Below are 16,926 nucleotides of genomic sequence, written 5' to 3'. Positions count from 1 at the left end.
GTTAAATAAAGGTTAAATAAAATAAATAAATAAATAAAAAACCTCTCATCACCCCGAGAACACCAGTGAAGCATGGTGGTGGCAACATCATGCTGTGGGGATGTTTTTCATCGGCAGTGACTGGGAAACTGGTCAGAATTGAAGGAATGATGGATGACGCTAAATACAGGGAAGTTCTTGAGGGAAACCTGTTTCAGTCTTCCAGAGATTTGAGACTGGGACGGAGGTTCACCTTCCAGCAGGACAATGACCCTAAGCATACTGCAAAAGCAACACTTGAGTGGTTTAAGGGGAACCATTTAAATGTCTTGGAATGGCCTAGTCAAAGCCCAGACCTCAATCCAATTGAGAATCTGTGGTATGACTTAAAGATTGCAGTACACCAGCGGAACCCATCCAACTTGAAGGAGATGGAGCAGTTTTGCCTTGAAGAAGGGGGGGGGTGGGAATAGTTATGCACGCTCAATTTTTCAGTTTTTTTGTCTTATTTCTTGTTTGTTTCACAATAAAAAATATTTTGCATCTTCAAAGTGGAAGGCATGTTGTGTAAATCAAATGATACAAACCCCCCAAAAATCAATTTTAATTCCAGGTTGTAAGGCAACAAAATGGGAAAAATGCCAAGGGGGTGAATACTTTCGCAAGCCACTGTATTTGTCACTGACTATTACCAATGTGCTATCGTGAGAATGATTGTAAAAAAAAAAAAAATGTAAATGTAAAATGTAATTGTGAGAGATCCACAAAAAATATACAGTGGGGAAAAAAAGTATTTAGTCAGCCACCAATTGTGCAAGTTCTCCCACTTAAAAAGATGAGAGAGGCCTGTAAATTTCATCATAGGTACACGTCAACTATGACAGACAAATTGAGGAAAAAAATTCCAGAAAATCACATTGTAGGATTTTTAATGAATTTATTTGCAAATTATGGTGGAAAATAAGTATTTGGTCACCTACAAACAAGCAAGATTTCTGGCTCTTACAGACCTGTAACTTCTTCTTTAAGAGGCTCCTCTGTCCTCCACTCGTTACCTGTATTAATGGCACCTGTTTGAACTTGTTATCAGTATAAAATACACCTGTCCACAACCTCAAACAGTCACACTCCAAATTCCACTATGGCCATGACCAAAGAGCTGTCAAAGGACACCAGAAACAAAATTGTAGACCTGCACCAGGCTGGGAAGACTGAATCTGCAATAGGTAAGCAGCTTGGTTTGAAGAAATCAACTGTGGGAGCAATTATTAGGAAATGGAAGACATACAAGACCACTGATAATCTCCCTCGATCTGGGGCTCCACGCAAGATCTCACCCCTTGGGGTCAAAATTATCACAAGAGCGGTGAGCAAAAATCCCAGAACCACACGGGGGGACCTAGTGAATGACCTGCAGAGAGCTGGGACCAAAGTAACAAAGCCTACCATCAGTAACACACTCCGCCGCCAGGGACTCAAATCCTGCAGTGCCAGACGTGTCCCCCTGCTTAAGCCAGTACATGTCCAGGCCCATCTGAAGTTTGCTAGAGTGCATTTGGATGATCCAGAAGAGGATTGGGAGAATGTCATATGGTCAGATGAAACCAAACTATAACTTTTTGGTAAAAACTCAACTCGTCGTGTTTGGAGGACAAAGAATGCTGAGTTGCATCCAAAGAACACCATACCTACTGTGAAGCATGGGGGTGGAAACATCATGCTTTGGGGCTGTTTTTCTGCAAAGGGACCAGGACGACTGATCCGTGTAAAGGAAAGAATGAATGGGGCCATGTATCGTGAGATTTTGAGTGAAAACCTCCTTCCATCAGCAAGGGCATTGAAGATGAAACGTGGCTGGGTCTTTCAGCATGACAATGATCCCAAACACACCGCCCGGGCAACGAAGGAGTGGCAACGAATTTCGTTTTGGGCTTCGTCCCCGTCGTTGTTCATAACGTACCTTGTGTTGGGTGGAGAAAATAAAACCCCTATTACGTATTCCTGCGCCTGTCTTCAAATCCTTATACAGCGTGACAGTAACTATTAAGACAATATGAATAGCTAGATGTTATCTCTCTGGGTGGCTACAGTCTATTCCAGCTGCACCCTAAAACGAATTTACATTTTTCAGAGTATTAGGCCTACCATTTATGTTTATTTGCTGATTTGCATTTTACTTTTGTGAACGTTCATTATCCTCCCTCCTCATGAGATATGGGGGTTTTTGGTAACGGAATTTCAAAGCACAAGGTAAGGTTTCTTAAACTGACAAAAAATTGTCCTATACTACACTGAACAAAAATATAAATGCAACAATTTCAAAGATTTTACTGAGTTATACAGTTCATATACATATAAGGAAATCAGTCAATTGAAATAAATAATTACACCTTAATCTATGGATTTCACATGACTGGGAATACAGATATGCATCTGTTGGTAACAGATAGCTTTAAAAGAAAGGTAGGGGCGTGGATCAGAAAACAAGTTAGTATCTGGTGTGAACACAATTTTCCTCATGCAGCGCGACACATCTCCTTCGCATAGAGTTGATCAGGCTGTTGATTGTGGCCTGTGGAATGTTGTCCCACTCCTCTTCAATGTCTGTGCGAAGTTGCTGGATATTGGCGGGAACTGGAACACGCTGTCGATCCAGAGCATCCCAAACATGCTCAATGGGTGAATTGTCTGGTGAGTATGCAGGCCATGGAAGAACTGGGACATTTTCAGCTTCCAGGAATTGTGTACAGATCCTTGTGACATGGGGCTGTGCATTATCATGCTGAAACATGAGGTGATGGCAGCAGATAAATGGCACGACAATTGGCCTCAGGATCTCGTCACGGTATCTCTGTGCATTCAAATTGCCATCGATAAAATGCAATTGTCTTCGTTGTCCGTAGCTTATGCCTGCCCATACCATAACCCCACTGACACCATGGGGCACTCTGTTCACAACGTTGACATCAGCAAACCGCTTGCCCACACGATGCAATACACGCTGTCTGCCATCTGTCAAGTACAGTTGAAACCGGGATTCATCTGTGAAGAGCACACTTCTCCAGGGTTCCAGTGGCCATCGAAGGTGAGCATTTTCCCACTGAAGTGAGGATGACGAGCACGCAGATGAGAAACCCACAGTTTCATCAGCTGTCCGGTGGCTGGTCTCAGACGATCCCGCAGGCGAAAAGGCCGGATTTGGAGGTCCCGGTCTGGCGTGGTTACACGTTTTCTGTGGTTGTGAGGCTGGTTGGACGTACTGCCAAATTCTCTAAAACGACGTTGGAGGCGGCTTATGGTAGAGAAATTAACATTAAACAGCTCTGGTGGACATTTCTGCAGTCAGCATGCCAATTGCATGCTCCCTCAACGTGAGACATCTGTGGCATTGTGTTGTGTGACAACTGCACATGGCCTTTTATTGTCCCCAGCACAAGGTGCACCTGTGTAATTATGTTGTTTAATCAGCTTCTTGATATGCCACACCTTTCAGGTGGATGGATTATCTTGGGAAAGGAGAAATGCTCACTAACAGGGATGTAAACAAATTTGTGCTCAAAATCTGAGAGAAATAAGCTTTTTGTGCGTCTGGAAATTTTCTGGGATCTTTTATTTCAGCTCATGAAACATGGGACCAACACTTTACATGTTGCTTTTATATTAGTATAAATATGTGTTGATAATAGTTGGCAGGGATCTTTACTTCAACATTATTGTGTTTTGATGTATTTCTAATACCTTTAAGACTTTTTCTGGTAGATGTTTTCTATAGACCCCTTTTCCATCTGTTTGACAAGAAATTAAAGCTTTTGTGTATTCCGAATGTTTAGGACGGAAAATGGTTGAAAAATGTTTATGCCTTCATAAACAAAATATATAGTATTTTAGCTTTCATTTTACACCCAATTTTTGACATGCTCCTATGAACTTCACTTGTTGGTGCTCATGGGTCCTTTTACATCAAAATGACCATACCATAACATATTTGCTGACTCCCTGTATGCCTTGTCTGGTACCAGGAAGCACCTAGAGCGCATCACCAGTGTCGGTCCTCGTCCTGTGGGCAGCCGAGAGAACGAGGTCCTAACAGTAAACTTCCTGCTGGAGCAGATCGAGCACATCAAGGCCGAAAGCGCCTCAGGACCCCACTCTGTCACTGTGGATGTCCAGAGGCCCACAGGCTCCTTCAGCACCCAGAGAGGGTTCATATCCTACTATGATAAGGTCAGCAACATCGCTGTTCGTCTGGAGCCCAAGGCTGGGGCTCAGCACCTCATGCTGGCCAACTGCCACTTTGACTCTGTGGCCAACAGTCCAGGTACAATAAAATGAATTTGTATTTTTCGTAATGTTACTCCCAACTCTGCAGACACCTAGGGTACATACATACTAGGGTTGAATATTTTCCCGATATTTTGCAAATGTTCCATCCCGAGAATAAATCACTTTTCTCCCGGGTAACCCGGTATTTCCCGCCCAAACCAGAAGTGTAATTCTAAAGCATATAAAACATATATAAATATGGATTTGATTAGAGCTTTGATCAGCATGAAGTCTGATGAGTCTGATGAGCCATACATTAACGGCCAAATGATTGTGCCGTACATTACGCACGATGGAAAAACATAAAAACCCATAGATGTAGCTATGCTCTCTTGGGTACATAAATGAAACAAGCTCCAGTAGGCTAATCTTTTTGGTTGTGCACTGAATTACTCTACTGTATTGTGTTATACTGTTATATGGACTGGTATTACGCACCTTGTTCAAACCATGAAGCTGGGAGAGAACATGCGATGCAGGTGCAGGAAATGCGGCCTACAAAGTTACAATTATAGGCTAGTGAATTTTATTTTCATTTTGAAATATAGTAGGGTCTATTTTACGTAGGCTGACGGTGACCGAGTCAATGTGCGGGGGTACAGGTTAGATGAGGTAATTGAGGTAATATGTACATGTAGGTAGAGGTAAAGTGACTATGTATAGATAATAAACAGGGAGTAGCAGCAGCATGAAAAAAGGGGATCAATGCAAATAGTCCATGTAGCCATTTGATTAATTTTTCAACAGTCTTATGGCTTGGGGGTAGAAGCTGTTAAGGAGCCTTTTGGACCTAGACTTGGTGCTCCGGTACCACTTGCCGTGCGGTAGCAGAGAGAACAGTCTATGACTTGGGTGGCTGGAGTCTGACAATTTTTAGGGCTTTCCTCGGACAACGCCTGGTATAGAGGTCCTGGATAACATTTACATTTACATTTACGTCATTTAGCAGACGCTCTTATCCAGAGCGACTTACAAATTGGTGCATTCACCCTATAGCCAGTGGGATAACCACTTTACAATTATTATTTTTTATTTATTTTTGTATTTATTTTATTAATTATTTTTTTAATTTTTAATTTTAATTATTTTTTTTGGGGGGGGGGGGTAGAAGGATTACTTTATCCTATCCCAGGTATTCCTTAAAGAGGTGGGGTTTCAAATGTCTCCGGAATGGCAGGAAGCTTGGCCCTAGTGATGTACTGGACCATGTGCACTACCCTCTGTATGCCTTGCGGTCGGATGCCGAGCAGTTGCCATACCAGGCAGTGATGCAACCTGTCCGGATACTCTCGGTGATGCAGCTGTATAACTTTTTGAAGATCTGGGGACCCATGCCAAATCTTTTCAGTCTCCTGAGAGGGAATAGGCGTTGTCGTACCCTCTTCATGACTGTCTTGGTGTGTTTGGACCATGATAGTTTGTTGGTGATGTGGACACCAAAGAACTTGAAGCTCTCGACCCGCTCCACTACAGCCCTGTCGATGTAATTGGGGGCGTGCTCGGCCCTACTTTTCCTGTAGTCATGATCAGCTCCTTTGTCTTGCTCACATTGAGGGAGAGGTTGTTGTCCTGGCACCACACTGCCAGGTCTCTGACCTCCTCCCTATAGGCTGTCTCATTGTCGGTGATCAGGCCTAACACCGTTGTGTCGTCAGAAAATGTAATGATGGTGTTGGAGTCATGCTTGGCCACGCAGTCGTGGGTGAACAGAGAGTACACCCCTGAGGGGCCCCCGTGTTGAGGATCAGCGTGGCAGATGTGCTGTTGCTTACCCTTACCACCTAGAGGCGGTCCGTCAGGAAGTCCAGGATCCAGTTGCAGAGGGAGCTACTTAGTCCCAGGGTCCTTAGCTTAGTGATGAGCTTTGGGGGCACTATGATGTTGAACGCTGAGCTGTAGTCAATGAACAGCATTCTCACATACAGTGGGGAGAACAAGTATTTGATACACAGACGATTTTGCAGGTTTTCCTACTTACAAAGCATGTAGAGGTCTGTAATTATTATCATAGGTACACTTCAACTGTGAGAGACGGAATCTAAAACAAAAATCCAGAAAATCACATTGTATGATTTTTAAGTAATTAATTTGCATTTTATTGCATGACATAAGTATTTGATACATCAGAAAAGCAGAACTTAATATTTGGTACAGAAACCTTTGTTTGCAATTACAGAGATCATATGTTTCCTGTAGGTCTTGACCAGGTTTGCACACACTGCAGCAGGGATTTTGGCCCACTCCTCCATACAGACCTTCTCCAGATCCTTCATGTTTCGGGGCTGTCGCTGGGCAATACGGACTTTCAGCTCCCCCCAAAGATTTTCTTTTGGGTTCAGGTCTGGAGACTGGCTAGGCCACTCCAGGACCTTGAGATGCTTCTTACGGAGCCACTCCTTAGTTGCCCTGGCTGTGTGTTTCGGGTCGTTGTCATGCTGGAAGACCCAGCCACGACCCATCTTCAATGCTCTTACTGAGGGACGGAGGTTGTTGGCCAAGATCTCACGATACATGGCCCCATCCATCCTCCCCTCAATACGGTGCTTACGGTGCAGTCGTCCTGTCCCCTTTGCAGAAAAGCATCCCCAAAGAATGATGTTTCCACCTCCAAACTTCACGGTTGGGATGGTGTTCTTGGGGTTGTACTCATCCTTCTTCTTCCTCCCAACATGGCGAGTGGACCACATGACCTTCTCCCATTCCTCCTCTGGATCATCCAGATGGTTATTGGCAAAATTCAGACGGGCCTGGACATGCGCTGGCTTGAGCAGGGGGACCTTGCGTGCGCTGCAGGATTTTAATCCATGACGGCGTAGTGTGTTACTAATGGTTTTCTTTGAGACTGTGGTCCCAGCTCTCTTCAGGTCATTGACCAGGTCCTGCCGTGTAGTTCTGGGCTGATCCCTCACCTTCCTCATGATCATTGATGCCCCACGAGGTGAGATCTTGCATGGAGCCCCAGACCAAGGGTGATTGACCGTCATCTTGAACTTCTTCCATTTTCTAATAATTGCGCCAACAGTTGTTTGCCTTCTCACCAAGCTGCTTGCCTATTGTCCTGTAGCCCATCCCAGCCTTGTACAGGTCTACAATTTTATCCCTGATGTCCTTACACAGCTCTCTGGTCTTGGCCATTGTGGAGAGGTTGGAGTCTGTTTGATTGAGTGTGTGGACAGGTGTCTTTTATACAGGTAACGAGTTCAAACAGGTGCAGTTAATACAGGTAATGAGTGGAGAACAGGAGGGCTTCTTAAAGAAAAACTAACATGTCTGTGAGAGCCAGAATTCTGAATGGTTGGCAGGTGATCAAATACTTATGTCATGCAATAAAATGCAAATTAATTACTTAAAAATCATACAATGTGATTTTCTGGAATTATTTTTAGATTCCGTCTCTCACGGTTGAACTGTACCTATGATAAAAATTACAGACCTCTACATGCTTTGTAAGTAGGAAAACCTGCAAAATCGGCAGTGTATGAAATACTTGTTCTCCCCACTGTAGGTGGTAAAGGGCAGTGTGGAGTGCAATTGAGATTGTGTCATCTGTGGATCTGTTGGTGCGGTATGCGAATTGGAGTGGGTCTAGGGTTTCCGGGATGATGGTGTTGATGTGAGCCATGACCAGCCTTTCAAAGCACTTCATGGCTACAGACGTGAGCGCTACGGGGTGGTAGTAATTTAGGCAGGTTACCATGGCGTTCTTGGGCACAGTGAAGACACTTCCCAGTTGTTCCGCGCATGCTCTGAGTACACGTCCTGGTAATCCGCCCTGCGACCTTATGAATGTTGACCTGTTTTAAGGTCTTCCTCACATCGTCTATGGAGAGTGTGATCACACAGTCATCCGGAACAGCTGGTCCCGCTCCTTGAAAGCGGCAGTTCTAGCCTTTAGCTCAGTGTGGATGTTGCCTGTAATCCATGGCTTCTGGTTGGGATATGTACGCATAGTCGCTGTGGGGACGACGTCATCGATGCACTTATTGATGAAGCCGGTGACTGATGTGTTATACCCCTCAATACCATCGGATGAATCACGGAACATATTCCAGTCTGTGCTAGCAAAACAGTCCTGTAGCTTAGCATCCGCGTCATCCAACCACTCCCGTATTGAGCGAGTCACTGGTACTTCCTGCTTTAGTTTTTGCTTGTAAGCAGGAATCAGAAGGACAGAATTATGGTCAGATTTGCCAAATGGAGGGCGAGGGAGAGCTTTGTACCCGTCTCTGTGTGTGGAGTAAAGGTGGTCTACAGATTTTTTCCCTCTGGTTTAAGTTTTTCTGCATTAAAGTCCCCGGCCACTAGGAGCCACCGCTTCTGGATGGTTTTATTGTTTGCTTATGGCCTTATACAGCTTGTTGAGTGTGGTCTTAGTGCCAGCATCGGTTTGTGTTGGTAAATAGACAGCTACTAAAAATATAGATGAAATAAGTTTCATTGTCATTATCTTCATTGTAATGACATGCTTGAATAATATAGGACTAGGATAAGATGCAGATGACTTTCATGCATAACCCATCATTCATTATCCAAGTAGAAGGCTAATACTGCATTGAATTTATTACCTGAATGAGGTAGGCTAGGACATCTATATATAGGCTAGGACATCTACAGTGCATTCGGAAACTATTCAAACCCCTTCCCCTTTTCCACATTTTGTTACGTTACAGCCTTATTCTAAAATGGATTAAATAATTTCCCCCCCTCATCAATCTATACACAATACCCTATAATGGCAAAGCAAAAACAGATACCTTATTTACATAAGTATTCAGACCCTTTGCTATGAGACTCAAAAATTCACCTCAGGTGCATCCTGCTTCCATTGATCGTCCTTGAGATTTTTCTACAACTTGATTGGAGTCCACCTGTGGTAAATTCAATTGATTGGACATGATTTGGAAAGGCACACCTGTCTATAAGGTCCCACAGTTGACAGTGCATATCAGAGCAAAAATCAAGCCATGAGGTTGAAGGAATTTTCCGCTCCGAGACAGGATTGTGTCGAGGCACAGATCTGGGGAAGGGTACCAAAACATTTCTGCAGCGTTGAAGGTCTCCAAGAACACAGTGGCCTCCATCATTCTTAAATGGAAGAAGTTTGGAACCACCAAGATTCTTCCTAGAGCTGGCCACCTGGCCAAACTGAGCAATCGGGGGAGAAGGGCCAAGAACCCGATGGTCACTCTGACAGAGCTCCAGAGTTCCTGTGTGGAGATGGGAGAACCTTCCAGAAGGACAGCCATCTCTGCAGCACTTACAAAAATGTCTACAAACCTGTTTTTGCTTTGTCATTATGGGGAATTGCGTGTAGATTGATGTGGGGAAAAAACTATTGAATGCATTTGCGAATAAGTCTGTAACATAACAAAATGTAGAAAAAGTCAAGATGTCTGAATACTTTCCGAATGCACTAAAGATAAACTTTACCAAGCATAGCCTAGGCCCTCTATCTCCGCAGTGTTCGTACGTGTAAACATCCTACCCTGTTCTCCCTTATCCCTGATTAGCTGCTGTAGTTGTTGGGTGTTTTAGTTTCTCAATAAAAACATTGGCCTGGTTAATTACTCACCATTCATTGGCCTTGATGCCTTAGACGTGGATAAGAGTTTTCTGTGTGTAGGGTGACCGCATTTAAAATACCCAAATGTGTGACAAAGGAATGATTTTGCGGGACATTAGTAGGACAGTGTACCCTACATGAATACATTTTTGGCAGCACCTCATATATTTTCAGTCTAATACAGCTATTTACTTACGTTTGTAGCGCTTTATCAGAAGCTTTTTGTAAGTAGTTAACTGTCCTCTCCAAGTTTAGCTGGAATTTGGACCGAAAGGATTTGACTAATGTGATTGGTTGATGATATGACATTGGTCTACGTCTCGTCTTGCGCAGCGCAGAATATCAGATATCAACAATGATTGGAGGCGTGTTTAACAACACCAGTACCACATCCTTATGATATATACTCAGTGGACAGTTTATTAGGTACACCATCCCGTTCACAGAAATGGTTCACTCCTACAGACAGTGAGTCACGTGGCCGTGGCTTGCTATATAAAGCAGGCAGACAGGCATCGAGGCATTCAGTTACTGTTCGATTGAACGTTAGAATGGGCAAAACAAATGACCTAAGCGACTTTGAACGTGGTATGAACGTCGGTGCCAGGCACGCCGGTTCCAGTATCTCAGAAACGGCCGGCATCCTGAGCTTTTCACGCCCGACAGTGTCTAGGGTTTACAGAGGATGGTGCGACAAACAAAAAACATAAAGTCAGCGGCAGACCTGTGGGCGAAAACAGCTCATTGAGAGGTCGAAGGAGAATGGCAAGAATCGTGCAAGCTAAAAGGCGGGAAAAGGAAAATAACTGTTACGGCATCTCGGAATGCACAACTCGTCGGTCCTTGTCACGGATGGGCTATTGCAGCAGACTACCACACCAGGTTCCACACCTATCAGCTAAAAACAAGAAGAAGCGGCTCCAGTGGGCCCACGATCACCAATACTGAACAATTGAGGAGTGGAAAAACATTGCCCGGTCTGACGAATCCCAGTTCCGTTGCACAGTTAGGATTTGGCAGAGTCAGGATTTGACATGAACAGCATGAGTCCATGGCCCCATCCTTCCTGGTGTCAACGGTTGTCACGAGAATTTTGTTATCACAATGGTTGAAGTCAACTACTTCTTAAATCTCTGAATAATTCCCAAAAGGTTGTAAATCTCTTAGTTTAAATAAATTAAACAAAGACTCAATCCTGCAATGGTCAGCATATTTATTAATGAGAGCGCTCTGAAACAAAATGGTCGTACAACATTTTTATACGCACACGTCAGAGGAAAAATCCCACCCCTCTTTAGGCAGGCTGTAGTTTTACACTGGAAAACTGCTCTCCTGACCATCAGGTCACACACACACATAAACACATACACACACACACATACACACACACATACACACACACACACACATGAACTCTTCCAAGCCTAACGGTTTCTCTCCTCCCTAAATTGGGAGGCCTCTTTATCTTGGTTTCTCAGTTGTCTGTAGACAGTTCTCCTTGTCCTTTGTTGTCTGGTCTAACTCCTACTCAAATTGCTAAATAGTAACACAATGTCAATCTTTACTGGTCCTACACACACACACATTATTAGATTATAGTCTCAGGATTCTAACAGTGTAATAATTAGTGTAATTAGTGTAGTGTACACTGGAGAGTGTAATAATTAGTAATTACCTAATTATTCTATCAACGGTACAGGCTGATGTGTAATGGTGTGGGGTATGTTTTCCTGGCACACGTTAGGTCCCTTGATACCAATTGAGCAATATTTCCATGCCCCGAAGAATCACGCGCCAATATTCATAGACACACCCGTGTGGTTCTACGAGACCACACACACACACACACACACACACACACACACACACACACACACAGCTATTCTGACAGCAGTTTTTAGTGTATGACCCCATGTCACCTGTGTGTGTGACAGGTGCGAGTGACGATGCGGTGAGCTGTGCGGTGATGTTGGAGGTGCTTCACTCCCTGGCCAACCTCTCCACTCCCTTAAGACACGGGGTGGTGTTCCTCTTCAACGGAGCAGAGGAGACCATGATGCAGGTGTGAGAGAGAAACTGGGGACAGTAGTGAACACAGGACAGGCAGTTGGGAGGTCAACTAAGAGGAAATTCACAATCACATTTCGACTTAAGTTTCAGCCAGAATCATAAATGCTATTCCTCTTTTGTGCAAGGACACTTTTGTTCTTTGTAATATGGAATTCAATGAAGTAATATGGAATGTGAAATATTCTATACTCTCTATCTATGTTAGGCGAGTCATGGCTTCATCACTCAGCATCCCTGGGCCAAGCAGGTCCGAGCCTTCATCAACCTGGAGGCAGCGGGGGTGGGGGGCAAAGAGTTGGTGTTCCAGACAGGTAGGTGGACACATCTTTATTAGGGCACACCGCAGCGAAACGTTTTGCAACTGCAAACACAAAAGGGATTTCTAATTGGACAAGTTCAGGTGGTTCAGTTAAAATCAAATCAACGTTTATTGGTCGCTTACATAGTTTAGCAGATGTTATAGTGGGTGCACGAAATGCTTATATTACTAGCTCCTAATAATGCAGTAAAATGTCAAACATGTACACAAATAAGGGGTCCCGAGTGTCTAAAGCACTGCATTGCAGACTCTGGTTAGATCCCAGGCTGTGTCACAGCCGGCCGTGACCGGGAGCCCCATGGGACGGAGCACAATTGGACCAGGGTCGTCCAGGTTAGGGGAGGGTTTGGCCGGCCAGGATTTCCTTGTCTCATCGTGCTCTAGCAATTCCTTGTGGCGGGCTGGGCACCTGCAAGCTGACTTCGGTCGTCAGTTGGACGGTGTTTCCTCTGACACATTGGTGCGGCTCGCTTCCGGGTTAGGCGAGCAGTGTTTCGGAGGACGCATGGCTCTTGACCTTCGCCTCTCCCGAGTCCGTAGGGGAGTTGCAGCGATGAGACAAGATTGTAACTACCAATTGGATACCACGAAATTGGGGAGAAAACGTGGGTAAAGTGTATATATTTATTTCTACTAACAAATAATTAAAATGTTTAAAAAAGTACACACAAACGAAATCAAGATCGTCGGGACAAATTCAATTAACAACACAGTTCAGATGTTTCAGTCAGTATTCTTCCATTTGGTGCCTAATGAACATGACTCTGGACCTGCTGGACCTGGGCCAATTAGAACAGATTTATATACAGTACCAGTCAAAAGTTTGGACCCACCTACTCAGTCCAGGGTTTTTCTTTATTTTTTACTATTTTCTACATTTTAGAAAAGTAGTGAAGACATCAAAACTATGAAATAACACATATGGAATCATGTAGTAACCAAAAAAGTGTTAAAGAAATTCTTCAAAGTAGTCACCCTTTGCCTTGATGACCGGTCTAATGTCCATTGCTCATGTTTCTTGGCCCAAGCAAGTCTATTCTTCTTATTGGTGTCCTTTAGTAGTGGTTTCTTTGCAGCAATTCGACCATGAAGGCCTGATTCACGCAGTCTCCTCTGAACAGTTGATGTTGAGATGTGTCTGTTACTTGAACTCTGTGAAGCATTTATTTGGGCTGCAATCTGAGGTGTAGTTAACTCTAATGAACTTATCCTCTGCAGAGCAGAGGTAACTCTGGTTCTTCCTTTCCTGTGGCGGTCCTCATGAGAGCCAGTTTCATCATAGCGCTTGATGGTTTTTGAAGAAACGTTCATAGTTCTTGAAATGTTCCGTATTTGTCTTTGCTTATTTGAGCTATTCTTGCCATAATATGGACTTGATCTTTTACCAAATAGGGCTACCTTCTGTATACCACCCCTACCTTGTCACAACACAACTGATTTGCTCAAATGCATTAAGAAGGAAAGAAATTCCACAAATTAACTTTTAACAAGGTACACTTGTTAATTGAAATGCATTCCAGGTGTCCAAACTTTTGACTGGTACTGTAGGTGTCTGTGTCTCTGAATCAGCAGCTGAACAAGCCTTCTTGCCGCTCAGAGGACAGAATATAGTTGTGTTGCACAATACAGCCTGGCAAAAATGCAAATGACCCCATAAATGTCAGCTTGAGGAGAGGTGTTTTAGGATTGTTTTTGTATCCTTTAAAGCAGGGTTTTTTGGTAAAATCACCAGGAATTAAGCTACAAATGAGGATAGATGGCAGCATTCACGCCAATCTGAAAGCGCAAACCACCTCATTCAACCATGGCAAGGTGACTGGGAATATGGCAGAATACAAACAGTGTAGCTACTCACTCCGCAAGGCAATTAAACTAGCAAAACATCAGTATAGAGACAAAGTGGAGTTGCAATTCAATGTCTCAGACGCGAGACGTATGTGGCAGGGTCTACAGACAATCACGGACTACAAAAGGAATACCAGCCACGTTGCCGACACCGATGTCTCGCTTCCAGACAAGCTAAACACCTTCTTCGCCCGCTTTGAGGATAACACAGTGCCACTGACGAGGCCCACTACCAAGGACTGCGGCCTCTCCTTCTCCGTGGCCGACGTGATTAAGACATTTAAGCATGTTAACCCCCGCAAGGCTGCCGGCCCAGATGTCATCCCTAGCCGCGTCCTCAGAGCATGCGCAGACCAGCTGGCTGGTGTGTTTATGGACATATTCAATCTCTCCCTTTCCCAGTCTGCTGTTCCCACATGCTTCAAGATGGCCACCATTGTTCCTGTACCCAATAAAGCAAAAGTAACTGAACTAAATGACTATCGCCCTGTAGCACTCACCTCTGTCATCATGAAGTGCTTTGAGAGACTAGTCAAGGATCATATCACCTCTACCTTACCTGTCACCCTAGACCCACTTCAATTTGCTTACCGCCCCAATAGATCCACAGACGATGCAATCGCCATCACACTGCACACTGCCCTATCCCATCTGGACAAGAGGAATACCTACAGTGGGGAAAAAAAGTATTTAGTCAGCCACCAATTGTGCAAGTTCTCCCACTTAAAAAGATGAGAGAGGCCTGTAATTTTCATCATAGGTACACGTCAACTATGACAGACAAAATGAGGAAAAAAAATCCAGAAAATCACATTGTAGGATTTTTAATGAATTTATTTGCAAATGATGGTGGAAAATAAGTATTTGGTCAATAACAAAAGTTTCTCAATACTTTGTTATATACCCTTTGTTGGCAATGACACAGGTCAAATGTTTTCTGTAAGTCTTCACAAGGTTTTCACACACTGTTGCTGGTATTTTGGCCCATTCCTCCATGCAGATCTCCTCTAGAGCAATGATGTTTTGGGGCTGTCGCTGGGCAACACGGACTTTCAACTCCCTCCAAAGATTTTCTATGGGGTTGAGATCTGGAGACTGGCTAGGCCACTCCAGGACCTTGAAATGCTTCTTACGAAGCCACTCCTTCGTTGCCCGGGCGGTGTGTTTGGGATCATTGTCATGCTGAAAGACCCAGCCACGTTTCATCTTCAATGCCCTTGCTGATGGAAGGAGGTTTTCACTCAAAATCTCACGATACATGGCCCCATTCATTCTTTCCTTTACACGGATCAGTCGTCCTGGTCCCTTTGCAGAAAAACAGCCCCAAAGCATGATGTTTCCACCCCCATGCTTCACAGTAGGTATGGTGTTCTTTGGATGCAACTCAGCATTCTTTGTCCTCCAAACACGACGAGTTGAGTTTTTACCCAAAAGTTATATTTTGGTTTCATCTGACCATATGACATTCTCCCAATCCTCTTCTGGATCATCCAAATGCACTCTAGCAAACTTCAGACGGGCCTGGACATGTACTGGCTTAAGCAGGGGGACACGTCTGGCACTGCAGGATTTGAGTCCCTGGCGGCGTAGTGTGTTACTGATGGTAGGCATTGTTACTTTGGTCCCAGCTCTCTGCAGGTCATTCACTAGGTCCCCCCATGTGGTTCTGGGATTTTTGCTCACCGTTCTTGTGATAATTTTGACCCCACGGGGTGAGATCTTGCGTGGAGCCCCAGATCGAGGGAGATTATCAGTGGTCTTGTATGTCTTCCATTTCTTAATAATTGCTCCCACAGTTGATTTCTTCAAACCAAGCTGCTTACCTATTGCAGATTCAGTCTCCCCAGCCTGGTGCAGGTCTACAATTCTGTTTCTGGTGTCCTTTGACAGCTCTTTGGTCTTGGCCATAGTGGAGTTTGGAGTGTGACTGTTTGAGGTTGTGGACAGGTGTCTTTTATACTGATAACAAGTTCAAACAGATGCCATTAATACAGGTAACGAGTGGAGGACAGAGGAGCCTCTTAAAGAAGAAGTTACAGGTCTGTGAGAGCCAGAAATCTTGCTTGTTTGTAGGTGACCAAATACTTATTTTCCACCATAATTTCCAAATAAATTCATTAAAAATCCTACAATGTGATTTTCTGGAGAAAAAAAATCTAAATTTGTCTGTCATAGTTGACGTGTACCTATGATGAAAATTACAGGCCTCTCTCATCTTTTTAAGTGGGAGAACTTGCACAATTGGTGGCTGACCAAATACTTTTCCCCCCCACTGTATGTAAGAATGCTGTTCATTGACTATAGCTCAGCATTCAACACCATAGTTCCCTCCAAGCTCATCATCAAGCTCGAGGCCCTTGGTCTGAACCCCGCCCTGTGCAACTGGGTCCTAGACTTCCTGACGGGCCGCCTCCAGGTGGTGAAGGTTGGAAACAGCATCTCCACTTTGCTGATCCTCAACACTGGGGCCCCACAAGGGTGCATGCTCAGCCCCCTCCTGTACTCCCTGTTCACCCATGACCGCGTGGCCAAGCACACCTCCAACTCAATCATCAAGTTTGCAGACGACACAACAGTAGTAGGCTTGATTACCAACAATGACGAGACCGCCTACAGGGAGGAGGTGAGGGCTCTGGGAGTGTGGTGCCAGGAAAATAACCTCTCACTCAACGTCAACAAAACAAAGGAGATGATCGTGGTCTTCAGGAAACAGCAGAGGGTGCACCACCCTATCCACATCGACGAGACCGCAGTGGAGAAGGTGGAAAGCTTCAAGTTCCTTGGCGTACACATCACCGACAAACTGAAATGGTCCACCCACGCAGAC

The 16,926-nt window shown here is 44.4% G+C and overlaps 1 protein-coding gene across 1 annotated transcript in view; it reads left to right on the top strand.

The window, feature by feature from the left end:
* LOC311128497 (endoplasmic reticulum metallopeptidase 1-like) overlaps positions 1-16,926 on the top strand; it is a 76,088-nt gene that overhangs the window by 20,727 nt on the left and 38,435 nt on the right. The window contains exons 2-4 of the mRNA XM_084160671.1: positions 3,999-4,297; positions 11,800-11,927; positions 12,141-12,246. Of these exons, the coding sequence (XP_084016797.1) occupies positions 3,999-4,297; positions 11,800-11,927; positions 12,141-12,246 (533 nt within the window). The remainder of the gene's footprint in view (positions 1-3,998; positions 4,298-11,799; positions 11,928-12,140; positions 12,247-16,926) is intronic.

This window comes from Coregonus lavaretus (assembly GCF_964263955.1).
Source record: "Coregonus lavaretus genome assembly, chromosome: 4".
Lineage (NCBI taxonomy): Eukaryota > Metazoa > Chordata > Actinopteri > Salmoniformes > Salmonidae > Coregonus > Coregonus lavaretus.
This window is presented reverse-complemented; position numbering and strand designations above follow the sequence as displayed.